This window comes from Lactuca saligna, chromosome 6, assembly GCF_052625555.1.
Source record: "Lactuca saligna cultivar CGN05327 chromosome 6, ASM5262555v1, whole genome shotgun sequence".
Taxonomy (NCBI): domain Eukaryota; kingdom Viridiplantae; phylum Streptophyta; class Magnoliopsida; order Asterales; family Asteraceae; genus Lactuca; species Lactuca saligna.
This window is the reverse complement of record NC_136422.1, coordinates 150,424,491-150,443,110: the sequence shown is the minus strand read 5'-3', so window position 1 is coordinate 150,443,110 and position 18,620 is coordinate 150,424,491. Positions and strand designations below refer to the sequence as shown.

The 18,620-nt window shown below is 38.4% G+C and overlaps 1 protein-coding gene across 1 annotated transcript in view; it reads left to right on the top strand.

Annotated features, from left to right (window-relative positions):
* Positions 1 to 5,842: 5,842 nt before the first annotated feature.
* Positions 5,843 to 18,620, top strand: part of LOC145003011 (uncharacterized) — a 30,184-nt gene continuing 17,406 nt past the window's right edge. The window contains exons 1-3 of the mRNA XM_078962178.1: positions 5,843 to 6,633; positions 6,745 to 6,974; positions 7,066 to 7,663. Of these exons, the coding sequence (XP_078818304.1) occupies positions 5,843 to 6,633; positions 6,745 to 6,974; positions 7,066 to 7,663 (1,619 nt within the window). The remainder of the gene's footprint in view (positions 6,634 to 6,744; positions 6,975 to 7,065; positions 7,664 to 18,620) is intronic.

Sequence of the window (18,620 nt, the reverse complement as noted above, 5' to 3'; positions counted from 1 at the left end):
AAGTACTTGCCTAATATAGTTGCAACCTTAGACACTATTCCAACATTTATTTCATGTGATTAGGTAGAGGCTAGACCAGAGTTACCGACTCAGAGATTTACTGAGATATCCGAGGTGAGTCTTCTCATTATACTTTACCTTGAGTAGGTAAATAGAGTTATGTGATACACTGTTTGTATGCTATATATGTGTTATGTGTTGCACTGCATTATTCTATGTGATTTATGTTATGCATGTTGCACAGTTAGAACCTGAGGGTTCACGAAGTTGGGTGCACGAACCTACAAAGTTATAGCCTCGAGTGGCTAATATGTGTTATATATGGTATTTTGGGGAACTCACTAAGCTTTGTGCTTACAAAGTTTTATATTATGTGTGTCAGATACTAGTGAGGATCGCAGGAAGGCACCGGCTTGATCAGTACACACACGAGATTTTTTACTATGAGATCTTGGGATTGATATATGTTATGAATTAAGTTTTCAAACAATGATGTTTTTATGAATAATAAATGAATTATGTTTTTATAAAATGCGAAAAATTGTTTTGGAAATTTACGTTGTTACAAGTTGGTATCAGAACCTTGGTTTGAGGGATTCGAGTACACCTTCGGGTGTATTTGAACTCAAACTGAGGATTTGAAAAATATTTTCAAAAGAGAACCAAGTTTTCTAAAAAGAGTAAACGATTTTTAGAAAACACAGAGCAGAGTCGTGTGTACGATTAGTCAGCGCCCGAACGGTAATTTCCCAAAATACCCTTGTGTTATATATTTATGAGATTGATATGATGTATTTGATGGGTTTTAACAATAAGAACATCTTATTTGCTTATACAAACCCTAATGCTTGGATCTAGGTTTCTCTATTGTACATGCTTGATTGTTATGTAGCAATAACAATCTCAAATCCTTCTTGTATTAACTTTAGAAAGCTTAGAGTCACAAATGTCACTCCTCTAATGGTTCACAAACACCAAGAGCAAGAGGATGAAGAAGAGAAGAGAAGGAGGTTGCCCAAAACGTGTGGAAACCCTAATCAACAAGCTCACCACGTTTTTGAGCCTTAAGGGTCCTTTAAATAGAGAGGCTATTAGGGTTATCTAACAACGAAACCCTAATTTGGATGCTTAGGCCCTAAGCAACCCATGGACTTCCTCCTTAGAGGCCTTGGATGATTTCTAATGGGTTTCCCCATAGAATTCGTCCACTCCATATTTATGGAGTCCATTAGCCTAATATTCAACTATCACACAATTGACAGTTCTAGTCCCTTAAGTTTAATTAATGTCTTTTAGCCACAAACTTAATTCTTATTAATTCTTAACTAATATTAATTAAACAATATGATTTCTCCTTCAGTATATTATTCTCATAATATATTAATAAATCATAATTAATCCTTTCTCTCCATAATTCATCCTATCAAGTTGCTTTGGTGAAGGCAACCCAAAAGGACCATGCACCATCGGGTCAAGTACATACCAAAATAGTTATGGACTTAGACACTAATCCAACAGTCTCCCACTTGGATAAGTCTAATAACTATTCCGCGTATGACTTCAGATCCTGATATGCAATCGTAGCTTTCTAAAGTCGCTGTCAACTCTGATCTTATCAGATACACGTGTCCTTTAGATAAGTGATCATATATTTCTCCATTCTAGATATTATCGTATAGACTGAGACATGGATCTAAATCATTCTCTCTGTCTATGTGCTGTTTCCCGAATTCAGATTTATGACGACTGACAACAGAGTACAATTGAACACATCAATTTAGTGTCGGCTTGACCAAGCACTTAGGTGCCATCACTAAATCATCGAGGGGCCCACAAATATCGCTTTCATTGTACTTTGGATAAAAGGAACGGATAAACTTTGACTCAATGCTCGCTTGCACTCGCTCACCAAATCACAAACAACAATATGTTTTATAACACCAAGTCACTGGTGCGTTTACATATTATCAATGTGCAACCGACTCGCAACATACAACTCACACATCTCGGTTTCAAGAATATAATATGTTATCGTCTTACCAATCAATCGTGATAAAATCCATGAAGTGATCCAAGTGAGCGTGGGTTTAATCCAATGCTCAAATCATATTCATAAGCACTCATGAACGTTGTAGCAAACATTTGCTTATGTTTAATGCTCTTTAAACAATCCACACACCAATTCACGACAGTCTTCATTCATACATACTTCCAACATATGAACGACTGTGGTCCGTTCGAATAATTTGATTGTTCTGAACCAATTTAATTATTCGGGAAGTCAAATTATGCAAGGTGAAACACAAGGATAATACTAATCCCATATGGCCTCAAAGCTTTGAGTATAAATAAAACACCTTTTATTTATCACCATATCAATTACTCATTATTTTTCGTTTCGGGTAATCAACTTCTTACTTGAATTATTACCACACTTGTCCCATGCTCTTAGCATGCACACAATGTTTACCTATGGTTCTTACTTTGTGAAATAGATCAAATGAACATATTACCAATCATACTCATTTCACAACTCCCAATCCTTTCTACAAGTGAAAGAATATCAAATTCTTTCCACTTATAGAATATGCTAGATTCTAACATTTTATGCAATGAGCCTTTCGTAATATCACTACAATAAAGTCACAAGAACTATTGCCAATGAAATTACAAAGTCCTTTATCGGAGATTGTTACAAGACAATTCCATAGATGTGATGTCTCTCACTCAAAGTACATTTCTTTGAACATTCTTTTGCATAAAGTTTCTAATCTAGACATAGATTCTCAATATCTAACTCCCAATATGGAAACCTTTCCATACTTACCATATCACAACTCATTCTTAATAGAATCATATCTATTCATAATAATGTCGATATGATCCATCTAATATCATACTTCCAACTACTCACAAGCGACCAATTCTCAGCAAGCTTTGGGTCGTCCTTTGATAGTTGTTCAATTATCTTAGTCAAAACCAATTCTAGTCCTTTTTTCCTCTAAATGCGTTAGACATTTGGAAAATTTTAGAATGGTCAAATATTATAGCGCTAGCAATCAATCTGTAACGCCCCGGGTTTTCTCGGTATGTTTGTTTATTTTAATTTAATTATCCTTGTAACCTTGGGTTAATTTATTTAACCAATGTCTGATTTCTTATGTTATTGGACTCTTTTGATCATCTTGTAAACTCCTTTTATTGAAGTCCATGGGCTATGGGCCTGTTTGCAAAGTCCATCTAGTTAATAGTATTTAATGTGTAAGTTGAATCATTTGGAACACACACAAGGAAAACACTCTAAACCCTCCCTCTCTCTCAAAAATCGTCCATCTCTCTCTCTTTGGGATCAAGAGCAGCCAAGGGGCTGTTTGGAGCTTAATTCTTGTTCATTTCCAGCCTTGATTCGTATTGGTATGAACCTCCTTATCCTTTCTTACAACTTGATTCATAACCTTGTTCTAGTTTTATGATTTCATCTTCACTTCTTCTCCTTCTTATTTTATTTGTAATTGTATGTTATACATCATCTCAAGATCCTATCTTCACCCCATATATGGTGGATGATAGATCTAGGGGATTACATGTGGCAAAAGATCATGGAAACCCTAAAAGGGAGAATGATGATTTTATGTGCTTATGTTTATTTTCATGTTGATTATTATTACATCCTTGTGGCTAAATGAAATCCTAATGATCCCTAACCCTTTTTAGTACCACCATTATCATGGGGACTAAATTGGGATGATGAACACATCTTAAAATGTGTTTTAAAAGGAGAAGGATGGATAAGCCAAAAAGGAATCACGGGTGGCTATGATTCTGTTTTCCATCAGATCTGTAGTCATTTTGTAAAAATCATATCTGGATCTCTAGAACTCAAACGGACCCCAAACCAGATCCAAACGTTCAAAAATTGAGTTGGCTAACTTTCGTAAGCAGGCCAACCTCACTGATAAGGCTTTATCTATGTGAAATAATGGCATCTTTGCTGTTAGGTCTGATCCGGGTCTGTTCTGATATGTCATTTTGTTTTCATCATTTCTAAGTCTTGGAAAAGGATCCAGAGTGATTCCAAGTTTCTATATGTTACTTATATTATTAATTTAAGATCTGGAGAATATGGGGTGTTATTTCCAATTATAAATTGGTTAGAATGGATCCACACTCCAGGTCAGTGGGCAGTCACCAGCTTTTGCTAGTGCTGTGATTGTCCACAATGTGAATTTTATATCTGGAGTTTGAGAGATGATTTTCATTCAATTCCAACTCTGAGACTTTCACTTGTATGTCCTTTAATTCTATTATTTTTGTTTTGGACGAATTCTACTTACAAGTTGGGTAGAATTGGCCAACATCACTTGACTATATTGTTGGAGACAGAAGTGATACACCATTTTGTAAAATTCATATTTAATTCATCTTTTGGAGTTAGAATGAGTTCTTTATATTTGTGGAATCCTAAGAAATCATAGTTTCCTATAAAATTTAGTTAAAGCTATGTTTCTGTTTTATAGTTTGGGGTAAATCCGTTTTGAACAGTAGGTCTGTTTTCGAGACCTTGCTGTGATCACTCTTTTCTCAACTCATAGCTTCATTACTTCTCCATTCTAACCTTTAGTCCTTCTTAGGTGAGGTTTTGAAGTTTGCTCAAGATTGGTAGTATTATTTGATTGTTAGCCATCCTTAACACTCACTCAAGGTGAGTTCTCTCACACCATTGTATTGATGATTGTGTTTGCTAGTTAGCTCGTGTGTGATTATTTGAATTTATTATAAAAGCATGCTATATAAGTATTGTTTTAATTCGTACATGTGCACTGTATGTAACTAATTATGGATATGGGGACACCACCAAAGGATACGGATTTACCGGTGCAGTGGGTAGGTAAGATCACCAACGTAATACTCTTCGTGAGGTGCGGTGATTAGGGCCAAATGATACGGGATCTTCCCGGTGCGGTTCAAACCTACAAGTCCTTCTCGTAATATAGACATTGATTCGTTCTTTGCCTTTATCATTATAATTGGAAAATGGATTAGGGCTAGTAAATATGAATGTTAGTACAATGTCTGTGTTTGAATTCACTAAGCTTCGTGCTTACGTTTTTCCCTTATAACTTTTCAGGTGTTAAGATTAAAGAGGCTAAGGCTTGACATGGAGCATCGGGACATCGCTACTAGTTATTTTGTTGGGACCTTATTATTATTATTACTTCCGCACTTTATTTTATATGATTATTAAGTTGATGCATTATGTTATGACTATTTCAGTTGTTTTAATTTAATTTAAGATGCGTTTTAAAAGTTTAAAAGTTTTGGAAAAAAATTGGGTGTCACAAGTTGGTATCAGAGCCACAGTTTGAGGGAACTAGGCATTCTTGTGGATGTTCTAGACTCAAATTTGAGGCTCTATAATAGTTTATTCTCTTTTAAAAGATTTTTCAAACTTTCTAAAGACTAGTAGTGAAAGATGTCGCGGTGTGCCAGTCAGCCAGCCAAGTAAGCCTTATTTCTTATGTTAAATGTTTATGTTAAATTGTTGACTATGAATTGGATTCTACTAGTCTTAAAATGTTAGATTACACACATATTTAATGTTAACATGTGAGAGAGATGTAAAATTAACGGCTAGAGCGAGCTGGAAATTTTGAAACTAGACGCGATTGCGAAATTGGAACTTGTGTGGAAGATAGTAGAAGGGCCCCTACTATTTGAAACATTGGTGCCGGTTTCGGGTCGGGGCAAGGTTGAGAAATTTTCGGCAAGCTGAGTGTTTCGTTTTCCTAGAAATATCTAGGCTGAATTATTTCTAAATATTTTCCTCCTTCTACGGATACAGATGGCTCCGCCTGCTCGCCTTAATCAGCTCCAAATGGAGCAAGTTAGGAATATTGTCGCTGAGGAATTCAATAACGCTTTCAATGAACTAATCCCGGGCGTGACCAATGACATAATCAACCAGGTCAAAGCTCTTTTGGATGAGTGCCTCGCAGCTATTCTCGGGGGAGCGTTACCGGCTCCGCCCGTTCGGGATTCGGCATACTACTTCGAGAAGTTCAGCAAGTGTAGCCCTCCTCTTTGGAATGGTGAATCCGACCCAGTTGCTGCTAAGCATTGGGTGTCAGATGTTGAGGGCGCCTTCATGGCTATTGGGTGTCCGGACCAGTACAAAGTTGTGATCGCCATGAATCAGCTGCGAAAAAGGGGAAAGACATGGTGGAACACCATCACCGCTCTATTAAACGAGGAGGAAGTGAGGGCCATGTCTTGGGCCCAATTTGTGGAGAGGTTCGAGGCACAATATGTGCCCAAGGTGGAGCAACAGCGGATGCAGCAAGAGTTCATGGCCTTACAGCAAACTACCGAGTCTGTTAGCGACCTGAACGCCAAGTTCTTGGAGATGCTATCTTTTTGTCCCTCATTTGCTGGGAACAAGGCCTGGTTGGTCAGCCAATACACTACCATTCTACGTACCGAGATTCGGGAATTCGTTAGCATGCAGGAGTTCCCGACTTTATCCGCGATCATGGATGCAGCAAGGAGGAGGGAAATCGAGTTGCAGACCCAGACCAAGAGGAAGGCCAATGACACCTCCTCCAAGACATCCGGAGATGCCCAGAAAAAGAAAAAGTAGGGTGGTAAGTCAAGGTATGAGTACAGGCCGTCTTCAGGTCAGGGAGAGAAAAATCCGTTGATATGCTACAACTGTAAAAAGCCAGGGCATCATTGGAAGAATTGTAGGGCTCCCCATGCGAGTGCAGTTCCTCAGATTACTTCTGCTGCTCCCGTCTGCTATCACTGCAACGAGACGGGACACAAGAAGCCTGAATGCCCAAAGTTGAAGGCTGGTAAAGGAAGCGGGGGTACAAATCCTGCAATTGCATCGTCTTCTAAGGGACCCACTATGGTGACACGAGGTCGTGCTCACCAAATGACTGCGGATGAGCCGGTGATTACCGCGATAGTGGCAGGTAAATTTCTTTTTTTTTTTTCTTTTCTCTCCTGCCATTATTTAATAAATGGTAGTTAGAATTGTTTACATGATCGTATGTGGTAAAACAGGCACTTATTTGCTAGATTCCAAGCCTGCTGTTGTTATGTTTGATAGCGGTGCTACCCATTCTTTTGTATCTCGCACGTTTACTAATCATCTGGGGTGTAGTATCGGAAAATTGGCTCGCCCAATGGTCGTCGAAGTTGCCGACAACCGCACTATTTATGTCACCGATGTCTATCATGGTTGCACTCTCGAGTTTTCTGGAGTTGAATTCCCTATTGATCTTATCCCTATTGTGATGCGAGAGCTTTGTGTTATCGTAGGCATGGATTGGCTTGATGCGTTTGATGCGGAAATCCACTGTCGTAAGAAGCAAGTTCGTGTTCGAAACCCTAGAGGTGGAGAACTTATTATTCAGGGGGACATTCCCCGCCTGGCTATGGCTTCTTGCTCTTCTGCTATAGCACTAGACGACGTTCCTATCGTTTCCGACTTCAGCGATGTCTTTCCGGAGGAACTCCCTGGCTTGCCACCCGTTCGGCAAGTGGAGTTTTGCATTGATTTGGTGCCAGGTGCGACTCCGGTAGCGAAATCTCCTTACCGCTTGGCACCACCTGAAATGAAAGAGCTCCAAGAGCAACTGCAAGAACTAAGTGATAAAGGGTTTATACGGCCAAGCTGCTCGCCTTGGGGTGCTCCTATTCTCTTTGTGAAGAAGAAAGATGGATCCCAGCGAATGTGTATTGATTATAGGGAGCTAAACAAGCGCACGATAAAGAATAGGTACCCGTTGCCACGTATTGACGATCTTTTCGATCAGCTTCAGGGAGCATCTTGGTTTTCCAAGATTCATTTACGTTCTGGTTACCATCAGATGCGTGTTCGTGAAGAAGACATTGAGAAAACAGCATTCCGTACTCGATATGGGCACTTTGAATTTGTGGTGATGCCTTTTGGGCTTACCAATGCACCCGCAGCGTTCATGGATCTCATGAACCGGGTGTGTAGCCTGATGCTTGACCGTTCGGTCATAGTGTTCATAGATGATATCATAGTCTATTCTAAGAGCAAAGAGGAGCATCAGCAACACCTTCGGGAGATTCTGGAAACTCTGGCAAGAGAAAGGCTTTATGCTAAATTCTCAAAATGTGAATTTTGGTTGGAAGAAGTTCAGTTCTTGGGGCATGTGGTAAACAAACACGGTATCAAGGTCGATCAAGCCAAGGCTGATGCGGTTAAACAATGGAAGATTCCGAAAACACCTTCTGAAATTCGCAGTTTCTTGGGTTTAGCCGGTTATTACCGGAGGTTCATTGAAAATTTCTCTAAAATCGCCTTACCACTCACCCAATTGACCAAGAAATCAATGAATTTCGTTTGGGGCCTGGAGCAGCAACTGGCGTTTGATGAGTTAAGGAAGCGATTGTGTGAAGCTCCGATTTTGGCCTTACCTAACGGGGTTGAGGATATGGTGGTTTATTGTGATGCATCGCTTCAAGGTCTTGGTGCCGTGTTAATGCAACGAGATAGGGTGATAGCCTATGCCTCCCGACAGCTGAAACCCCACGAACGAAACTACCCCACTCATGATTTGGAGCTTGGGGCTGTTGTTTTCGCTCTTAAGATTTGGAGACACTATCTCTATGGAGTGAAGTTTATCATATACACTGACCATAAGAGTCTAAAATATTTGTTCGAGCAGCGGGATTTGAATATGAGGCAGATCCGATGGTTGGATGTGGTAAAAGATTATGATTGTGAAATTCACTACCAGCCCGGTAAAGCTAATGTGGTAGCTGATGCTCTCAGTCGTAAACAATCTGCCGAACCGATTAGAGCTAAGTGTCTCCGGATCACGATGGTGTCGTCTTTGTTAGATCTAATTCGGGACGCCCAAAAGACGGCAATACTGGAGGAAAACATCGGGCGTGAGAAGATTAAAAAAGAGTTGCCTAAGATGGAACGAGACGGGCGGGGTTTGCTGACTCGCTACGGTAGGGTTTGGGTTCCATATACCGGGGGAAATCGGAAAACCCTAATGGATGAGTCTCATAAGTCAAAATTTTCTATCCATCCTGGTGCTACTAAAATGTATCGGGACCTTCATGAGGCTTACTGGTGGCATGGAATGAAGAATGATGTGGCTCAATTTGTGGAAGAATGTATGACCTGTCGGAAGGTCAAGGCGGAACACCAGAAACCGCATTGGAAGTTGCAACCATTGGAGATTCCTGAATGGAAATGGGAGCATCTAACCATGGACTTCATTACAAAACTTCCTAGAACTGCCCAAGGATCAGATACGATATGGGTGATTGTTGATTGTTTGACTAAGAGTGCTCACTTTCTGGCTATAAAGGAGAGCTCATCGGTGGAGAAATTAGCCGAGATCTTTGTTCGGGAGATTGTCTCATTACATGGGGTGCCCGTTTCTATCGTCTCCGATCGAGACACCCGATTTACCTCTCGGTTCTGGAGGAAGTTTCAAGAGGAATTGGGCACACGATTACATTTTAGTACCGCCTTCCATCCGCAGACAGACGGGCAGAGTGAGCGGACGATTCAGACCTTGGAGGACATGCTTAGGGCGTGTGCGATTGATTTTGGGGGTAGTTGGGATGACCATCTACATCTAGCTGAGTTTTCTTATAACAACAACTATCACTCAAGCATTAAAATGCCTCCGTATGAAGCCTTGTACGGGAGGAAGTGCAGGACGCCCGTTTGTTGGGGCGAGGTTGGGCAGAGGGTACTTGGGAGTACCGATATCGTGCTACAGACTACGGAGAAAATCCAAGTGATTCGGGATCATTTGGTCACAGCGAGTAGTCGTCAGAAAAGTTATGCCGACAAAAGACGCTCCAATCTTGAGTTCCAGGTGGGAGATTATGTGCTGCTTAAAGTCTCCCCCTGGAAAGGTGTGATTCGATTTCGGAAGCGGGGAAAGCTCGGACCCCGATTCATTGGACCCTACAAGGTCATAGCTCGTGTGGGGAAGGTGGCTTACCGTTTAGAGCTTCCTGACGAGCTTAGTCTAATTCATAATACGTTCCACGTGTCTCAGTTACGAAAATGCGTTGTTGATGAGACCGCTGTGATACCACTGGAGGACATACAAATTGACGAGCGTCTCAATTATGTTGAGAAACCAATCGCAATTTTAGAACGAAAGACAAAAGCTCTCCGCAACAAGACTATAAACTTGGTTAAGGTGCAGTGGCAACATAGGAAGGGTTCGGAATGGACTTGGAAATCGGAATGCGAGAAGCGGGCTCATTATCCGGATCTGTTTCTAGGTGTTGACTTCGAGGACGAAGTCCGTTCTTAGTGTGGGAGAGTTGTAACGCCCCGGGTTTTCTCGGTATGTTTGTATATTTTAATTTAATTATCCTTGTAACCTTGGGTTAATTTATTTAACCAATGTCTGATTTCTTATGTTATTGGACTCTTTTGATCATCTTGTAAACTCCTTTTATTGAAGTCCATGGGCTATGGGCCTATTTGCAAAGTCCATCTAGTTAATAGTACTTAATGTGTAAGTTGAATCATTTGGAACACACACAAGGAAAACACTCTAAACCCTCCCTCTCTCTCAAAAATCGTCCATCTCTCTCTCTTTGGGATCAAGAGCAGCCAAGGGGCTGTTTGGAGCTTAATTCTTGTTCATTTCCAGCCTTGATTCGTATTGGTATGAACCTCCTTATCCTTTCTTACAACTTGATTCATAACCTTGTTCTAGTTTTATGATTTCATCTTCACTTCTTCTCCTTCTTATTTTATTTGTAATTGTATGTTATACATCATCTCAAGATCCTATCTTCACCCCATATATGGTGGATGATGGATCTAGGGGATTACATGTGGCAAAAGATCATGGAAACCCTAAAAGGGAGAATGATGATTTTATGTGCTTATGTTTATTTTCATGTTGATTATTATTACATCCTTGTGGCTAAATGAAATCCTAATGATCCCTAACCCTTTTTAGTACCACCATTAGCATGGGGACTGAATTGGGATGATGAACACATCTTAAAATGTGTTTCAAAAGGAGAAGGATGGATAAGCCAAAAAGGAATCACGGGTGGCTACGATTCTGTTTTCCATCAGATCTGTAGTCATTTTGTAAAAATCATATCTGGATCTCTAGAACTCAAACGGACCCCAAACCAGATCCAAAAGTTCACAAATTGAGTTGGCTAACCTTCTTAAGCAGGCCAACCTCACTGATAAGGCTTTATCTATGTGAAATAATGGCATCTTTGCTGTTAGGTCTGATCCGGGTCTGTTCTGATATGTCATTTTGTTTTCATCATTTCTAAGTCTTGGAAAAGGATCCAGAGTGATTCCAAGTTTCTGTATGTTACTTATATTATGAATTTAAGATCTGGAGAATATGGGGTGTTATTTCCAATTATAAATTGGTTAGAATGGATCCACACTCCAGGTCAGTGGGCAGTCACCAGCTTTTGCTAGTGCTGTGATTGTCCACAATGTGAATTTTATATCTGGAGTTTGAGAGATGATTTTCATTCAATTCCAACTCTGAGACTTTCACTTGTATGTCCTTTAATTCTTTTATTTTTGTTTTGGACGAATTCTACTCACAAGTTGGGTAGAATTGGCCAACATCACTTGACTATATTGTTGGAGACAGAAGTGATACACCATTTTGTAAAATTCATATTTAATTCATCTTTTGGAGTTAGAATGAGTTCTTTATATTTGTGGAATCCTAAGAAATCATAGTTTCCTATAAAATTTAGTTAAAGCTATGTTTCTGTTTTATAGTTTGGAGTAAATCCGTTTTGAACAGCAGGTCTGTTTTCGAGACCTTGCTGTGATCACTCTTTTCTCAACTCATAGCTTCATTACTTCTCCATTCTAACCTTTAGTCCTTCTTAGGTGAGGTTTTGAAGTTTGCTCAAGATTGGTAGCATTATTTGATTGTTAGCCATCCTTAATACTCACTCAAGGTGAGTTCTCTCACACCGTTGTATTGATGATTGTGTTTGCTAGTTAGCTCGTGTGTGATTATTTGAATTTATTATAAAAGCATGCTATATAAGTATTGTTTTAATTCGTACATGTGCACTGTATGTAACTAATTATGGATATGGGGACACCACCAAAGGATACGGATTTACCGGTGCGGTGGGTAGGTAAGATCACCAATGTAATACTCTTCGTGAGGTGCGGTGATTAGGGCCAAATGATACGGGATCTTCCCGGTGCGGTTCAAACCTACAAGTCCTTCTCGTAATATAGACATTGATTCGTTCTTTGCCTTTATCATTATAATTGGAAAATGGATTAGGGCTAGTAAATATGAATGTTAGTACAATGTCTGTGTTTGAATTCACTAAGCTTCGTGCTTACGTTTCTCCCTTATAACTTTTCAGGTGTTAAGATTAAAGAGACTAAGGCTTGACATGGAGCATCGGGACATCGCTACTAGTTATTTTGTTGGGACCTTATTATTATTATTACTTCCGCACTTTATTTTATATGATTATTAAGAAGATGCATTATGTTATGACTATTTCAGTTGTTTTAATTTAATTTAAGATGCGTTTTAAAAGTTTAAAATTTTTGGAAAAAAATTGGGTGTCACACAATCCTATACCTGAAGCGTATAGGACACGATGCACAATGTCTTACATAAAGATATAATACTTTATCAATCTTCTGCCATAATATTTTATGTGCTACGTTCTTATAATTTGAACTATGAAGAGGAATGCCGTAATCATAATCGAAATTTAAGAACACACTATGTATCTTTGACCAAAAAATATTAACATTCCACAACCTAAGCCTTTAGATTTGAAATGAAGCATAATATTCTCTCCCTTAATTATAGAAAAACAACTTTACATCCTTACTACTTTGCAAAGTATGACTCTTGTTTTCTATAATTAATATTGCTAACTTGCAAAACTTGCCTTAATAATCATACAATCATAACATGTATGCTCCTAATATCATGATGATTATTATAAACATAACACTTATGCTCCCACTAGCTTTGACATGTATTTAGAAAACAACTTAACTTACAGAAAACAATACTTATTGAATTTATTAAGTTCATGTTTCTAATACCTAATGCTATGATAATCCTTTATCAAGGCTTCTTGAACTTATACACTTTTCTTTTAGATAGCTCATATGTGTGTCTAAATAATTAAGACTAATTTCCAAATCTCACAATTCAAATCATGGAAAGGGATACCGTAACCATAATTGAATTCAAGAATACAATTTCACAATCACTATCTTCTTAAAATCTTTCTTAGTGAAAGCATTTCCTCACAGTCATTTTCATGAAGGAGAAAATCTTATGACACTTAGATTTTAATGGTGTATGTGTTCTTATCCATGCGAATTGTCAAACCAAAGTTTGCGACAAATCCAAACTCTTATGGACGGAACTTTTTCAATCTTGATCTTCTGCCTTATGGTAACACGGCTGCCCACCATGTCTTCCAAGTAGTTAAGCAACTCACCCTATCTTATCAATGTACTATTCATTGATCAAGGTTTTTTTCTTTTATGAATTCAAATGAGAACTCATAGAACTCACATGCATAATTAACTCAATTGGAACGGAACAGAAACAAGATAATGTCAACACGATAGGTTGTAAACCTCAAGTCGTGTGCTAGTGATGTTCGATAAGGTTTATTTTGATTTGTTCTTGAAACCTCTCAAGACCATTAAGACTCCCACTGACTCTTTGACATATAATATTCTTTTGTCAATAAAACATTTCTTGACAACCAAATATTCAAGAGTTAGTGTAGTTTTTTTTATCAAGACAAAACACTTCACAAAATTGGCCCTAGTTGATCTTTGTCGTATCCAAGACATCCCAACTTTCCAATTTCAAATGTGCAAGAATAAGAAAACTTTTTCCATATTCAACATTTGATGAATATTATAAACCTTCTTAAGACTTGTCACTCAATGTCACAATCTTAACTTTAAGACTTGTTTTGGAACGAAGTATGATTGACTTCTTGATTTAACCATTTCTTCAATTCTCGATTCCTCTTCTCAGACATACAATTGTACTAAGATTTACTTAGAGGATCAATTGAGATATGATTCTTAATCATTAAGACTCATCATAAAAGGTACTCTCCCTTCTTCTTAGAAAAGAGAACCTTTTATCTTTCTGCATACTTGATTCTTCTTATTCGTTCTGCTATTGATTTGAACCTTTTCAATCAACTAAGAATTACACTTAATCTCATTAGTGTAATCATATTTACTTAACCTTAGTAAATCATGACGAATATCTTTGTTACTCTTGTGGTGGACTTGATCAACACACAACTTTGTGTACTCGATCTCCTAGTCCTTTACTTGACACTTTGTCAACGAATTAGTCTAATTTCGAAATATGAAATTTCTCATTCATCGTGCAACCAAGTTGCATGATTCCAGGTTTTTGTCCAATTGAAACTTGGGTGATGAGAAACTCTCCCTATTTGGTAAATTCTTAACATTTCCACAAACAACATAATTAAGAATCACATCCATTTGTTGTAGAAATATGCAAACATCAATTTTTCATAACGATTTTATCGCAAGGAAATAAATAAATAAATAAATGAGTCAAACAAAAATTTATTTTATTCATAAAAGTAGCGGAAAACATTTGTCCTTACAATGCAAAATCAACTGAAAAACTATGTAATCAAATATTCCTAACTACTCTATCATAACTTTCTAAGCTTAAAATCTAATCTTCGAATCCATGCAATCGAGATCCATTTCTTCGTGATTAGATTCATCTTGCTCTTTCATCAAGCTTCCTCTCTTTTCATTGATCCTGCAAGACATTCAAATGCAATCTTATCACATTATGTATTAAGAATCAACGAATAGGAACTTAATTGAGTTAGATAGTGTATTTTTACCTGAACCACAACCAAACTCTTTGACTCTCCCATCTTCTGGACTTTTCAGATTCTTAGGGCAAACTTGTATCCAACACCCTTTCTCATAGCAGCAAATGCAGGTCGGTTCTCCTAGAACGTCCTCGGAAGCATGGTTGGTTGACTTTCCCAACAAATACACTTCATTGCTTTGCCAAATCATTTCTGATTCAGCAGCAATGAGCATGTAAGTTAGGTCAATGAGGTTTTCGTCATGATCTACCATATATTACTTTCTTTTGAACTCATTATATGATTCGGGAAGTGACTGCAGAACCCAGTTCACAGCTAACTTATCCAGGAATGATGCACCCAACATTATCAACCTATCGATGTGTGATTTCATTCCTAGAACGTGGACACACACAGGTTTACCATCTTCATGTTTCATTTTGATTAGGGCTTTAGTGACATTGAACCTTTCAATTATTCGATCTTGTGGGTTAGGGAGAACAACGGGAGGAGGAGGAGGAAGTGAAGCATGATTTCTTGTTCCTCGATCGAATCGTGGAATATCATCTTCATGTGGAATGCTTGTTCCACGGGATTTGGGAAGACCATAGTTGTCGAACTTTGATGTGTACAAAATGGGAGAAAACAAATTCAAGTTAGTTGATCGATTGAGTCCTTAATAAATCACCCAAATGAGATATTAAGGCTAGGACCCAACACAATATGCTATAACCTAGAAAAGGGATGCCGTAATCTAGTTGCAGAATATTTGAAGGTAAGTGAATGACGATTCACTAATTTCCACCATGAAAAACGAAAAAGAAATTTAAGTTTTAAATCTATGAAAACTCCTAGATCCTTTGAGATTCATTGAACATTTCAATGGCATGTTTAAATCTTGATATGCCCCTCTAGTTTGTGACTGGGATGCCGAGGATCACAAAGCGGGTGTGAATAACCATGAAAACTTACATGGTGCCCCCACATGTTACAATCACCTATTCGATGTGCCGGTAAACCACACACGCTCCACCGAACTATGACAAACATTGAGTCACCCTTTGCTACCTTTGCTTAGAACCATTTAGTGTGTCGGTAAACCACACATGCTCCACTAACGTCTTTGCAAGGGTACAAAGTGTAATTTCATGGAATTGCATCAATTCATTTATGCCTAAAGTAACTAAGATTGGTAATTTGTAAAACATTTAGTTAGTTTTGTACTTCATTATACTTATAAGGGAAGGTTCTATCCTATCCTACCTGTTCGGCTAACGACCCTCCACTAGTCAAGAGTGCAGTGGGTAACAGTGGATACCCATTCAATCGCCATTTTATAGGCAATTGCCTTAAACACCCCTTATAGACCAGCTTCGTGAATGAGGCCTACTAACGGTAAGACTGACTTTTACTTATACATATATATAATGTTATACTTTTAATGTTATATATAGTATAGGGTGTATTTTACACTTTTAAAATACTAGGTGGTCTAATTTAATAATTATACTTTCAATTTAATTAAATTGTACACCAAAACTTTATGGATTTACTAAATCTCTTTTAATTATAAACTTTAATTAATTAATAAAGCCATAAGGGTGTGATTTGAACTTTTCAAAACTATACTAGGGTTTTAGAATTTAACATTTCCAAATTAAACATTTAATCAATTTTTAAATTCCAAAACTTGAGGGGAAGTTTTGAAACATTTCAAAACATTAGGGTTTTAACTATTCAAATTTCAAAAACAAAACTATTAAGTTCAAATTTAAACTATAAAACCTAAAGGGGAAAAATTAAAACTTTTTCACAAGATAATTCAAATCTAAATTACAAATCATCAAACTTTATCTAATAAAACAAATGATTATCTAAATTTTGACAATTATCTTCTATTTGGGTAAGGATAATCACCAAATATTGATAAAATTCGGATTTTATAACAAAACATGTTTATGGTAATTATCCAAAGCCAAAACAGGAAGAAAATCGCGAGTATGAGCTGTCAGACGCTTTGACTCGTCGAGTCTGGACCTGGACTCGGCGAGTACAGGTGACTCGGCGAGTTCACCAAGTGACTCGGCGAGTCAAACACACAGAAGCAAAAAATTTCGATTTTCAGTGCTGATTTCGATCAAATATGCATCAATACAACAGAAACCAATCTAGGCTCTGATACCACTGATGGGTTTTAGCAATAAGAACATCCTATGTGCTCATATAAACCCTAATGCTTGGATCTAGGTTTCTCTATTGTACATGCTTGATTGTTATGTAGCAATAACAATCTCAAATCCTTCTTGTATTAACTTTAGAAAGCTTAGAGTCACAAAGGTCACTCCTCTAATGGTTCACAAACACCAAGAGCAAGAGGATGAAGAAGAAAAGAGAAGGAGGCTGCCCAAAACGTGTGGAAACCCTAATCAACAAGTTCACCACGTTTTTGAGCCTTAAGGGTCCTTTAAATAGAGAGGCTATTAGGGTTATCTAACAAGGAAACCCTAATTTGGATGCTTAGGCCCTAAGCAACCTATGGACTTCCTCCTTAGAGGCCTTGGACGATTTCTAATGGGTTTCCCCATAGAATTGGTCCACTCCATCTTTATGGAGTCCATTAGCCTAATATTCAACTATCACACAATTGACAGTTCTAGTCCCTTAAGTTTAATTAATGTCTTTTAGCCACAAGCTTAATTCTTATTAATTCCTGACTAATATTAATTAAACAATACGATTTCTCCTTTAATATATTATTCTCGTAATATATTAATAAATCATAATTAATCCTTTCTCTCCATAATTCATCCTATCAAGTTGCTTTGGTGAAGGCAACCCAAGAGGACCATGCACCATCGGGTCAAGTACATACCAAAATATTTATGGACTTAGACACTAATCCAACAGTATTTGCATGCTAGAGTGGGCTAGGTATTCCTATTAGGACTAGAGTGGCTTGATTTGTGATGCCTTTGCCTAGGGGGAGGTGAGCTGCTATGAGATGCTTGAGAGTGAGTAGATAGCACTGAGGAGCTTATGAGAGATCTGTTAGAGAGTGGATTATGCATAATAGAGTACTTGGGACTTGGGATCCTAGGAGGAGGAATTGGGGTGTATACTGATACGGTGCGGACAGTAGTATTGGGCCCGTACTACTGAAAACACCGGGGCGGTGTACAGTTCAAGTAAGAATCTTCGGGATGGCACGGATCAAGGAGGGATGAGTTATCGAGTGCGAGTATGCTCGAGTGAGTTTCTAATATATCGTATGTTGTATTTCAGAGGTAGATCATGGTGAGGACACATCATATGCCAGAGAGCAGCGAGACTAGTGATGAGGAGATCCGTCAGATCATCCACGAGGAGGTGGTTGCAGCCATCAGGGCAGAGATACCAGAGATGTTCGGGTCTATTAAGACCACTTTAATTGAGACTTTTGACAAGCGTTATGCTGATCTTTCTGAGGCTGTTGTTGCAGCTGCCATTGCAGCCGTCACTGCTACTAGGGCGCAGGGGGGTGACTCGTTGTTGTTCAGGGAGTTCAGCAACACGAAGCCACCAGAGTTTGATGGGATGCAGGATCTGATTGCAGCGATGAGATGGGTATCTGAGATTGAGGGGTATTTCTATACATGCTCGTGCCCGGAGCACTTGAGGGTTTGATTTGCACTGAACCAGCTTCCCCTGGGGGAGAAGGACTAGTGGAAGTTCGCTACAGCACA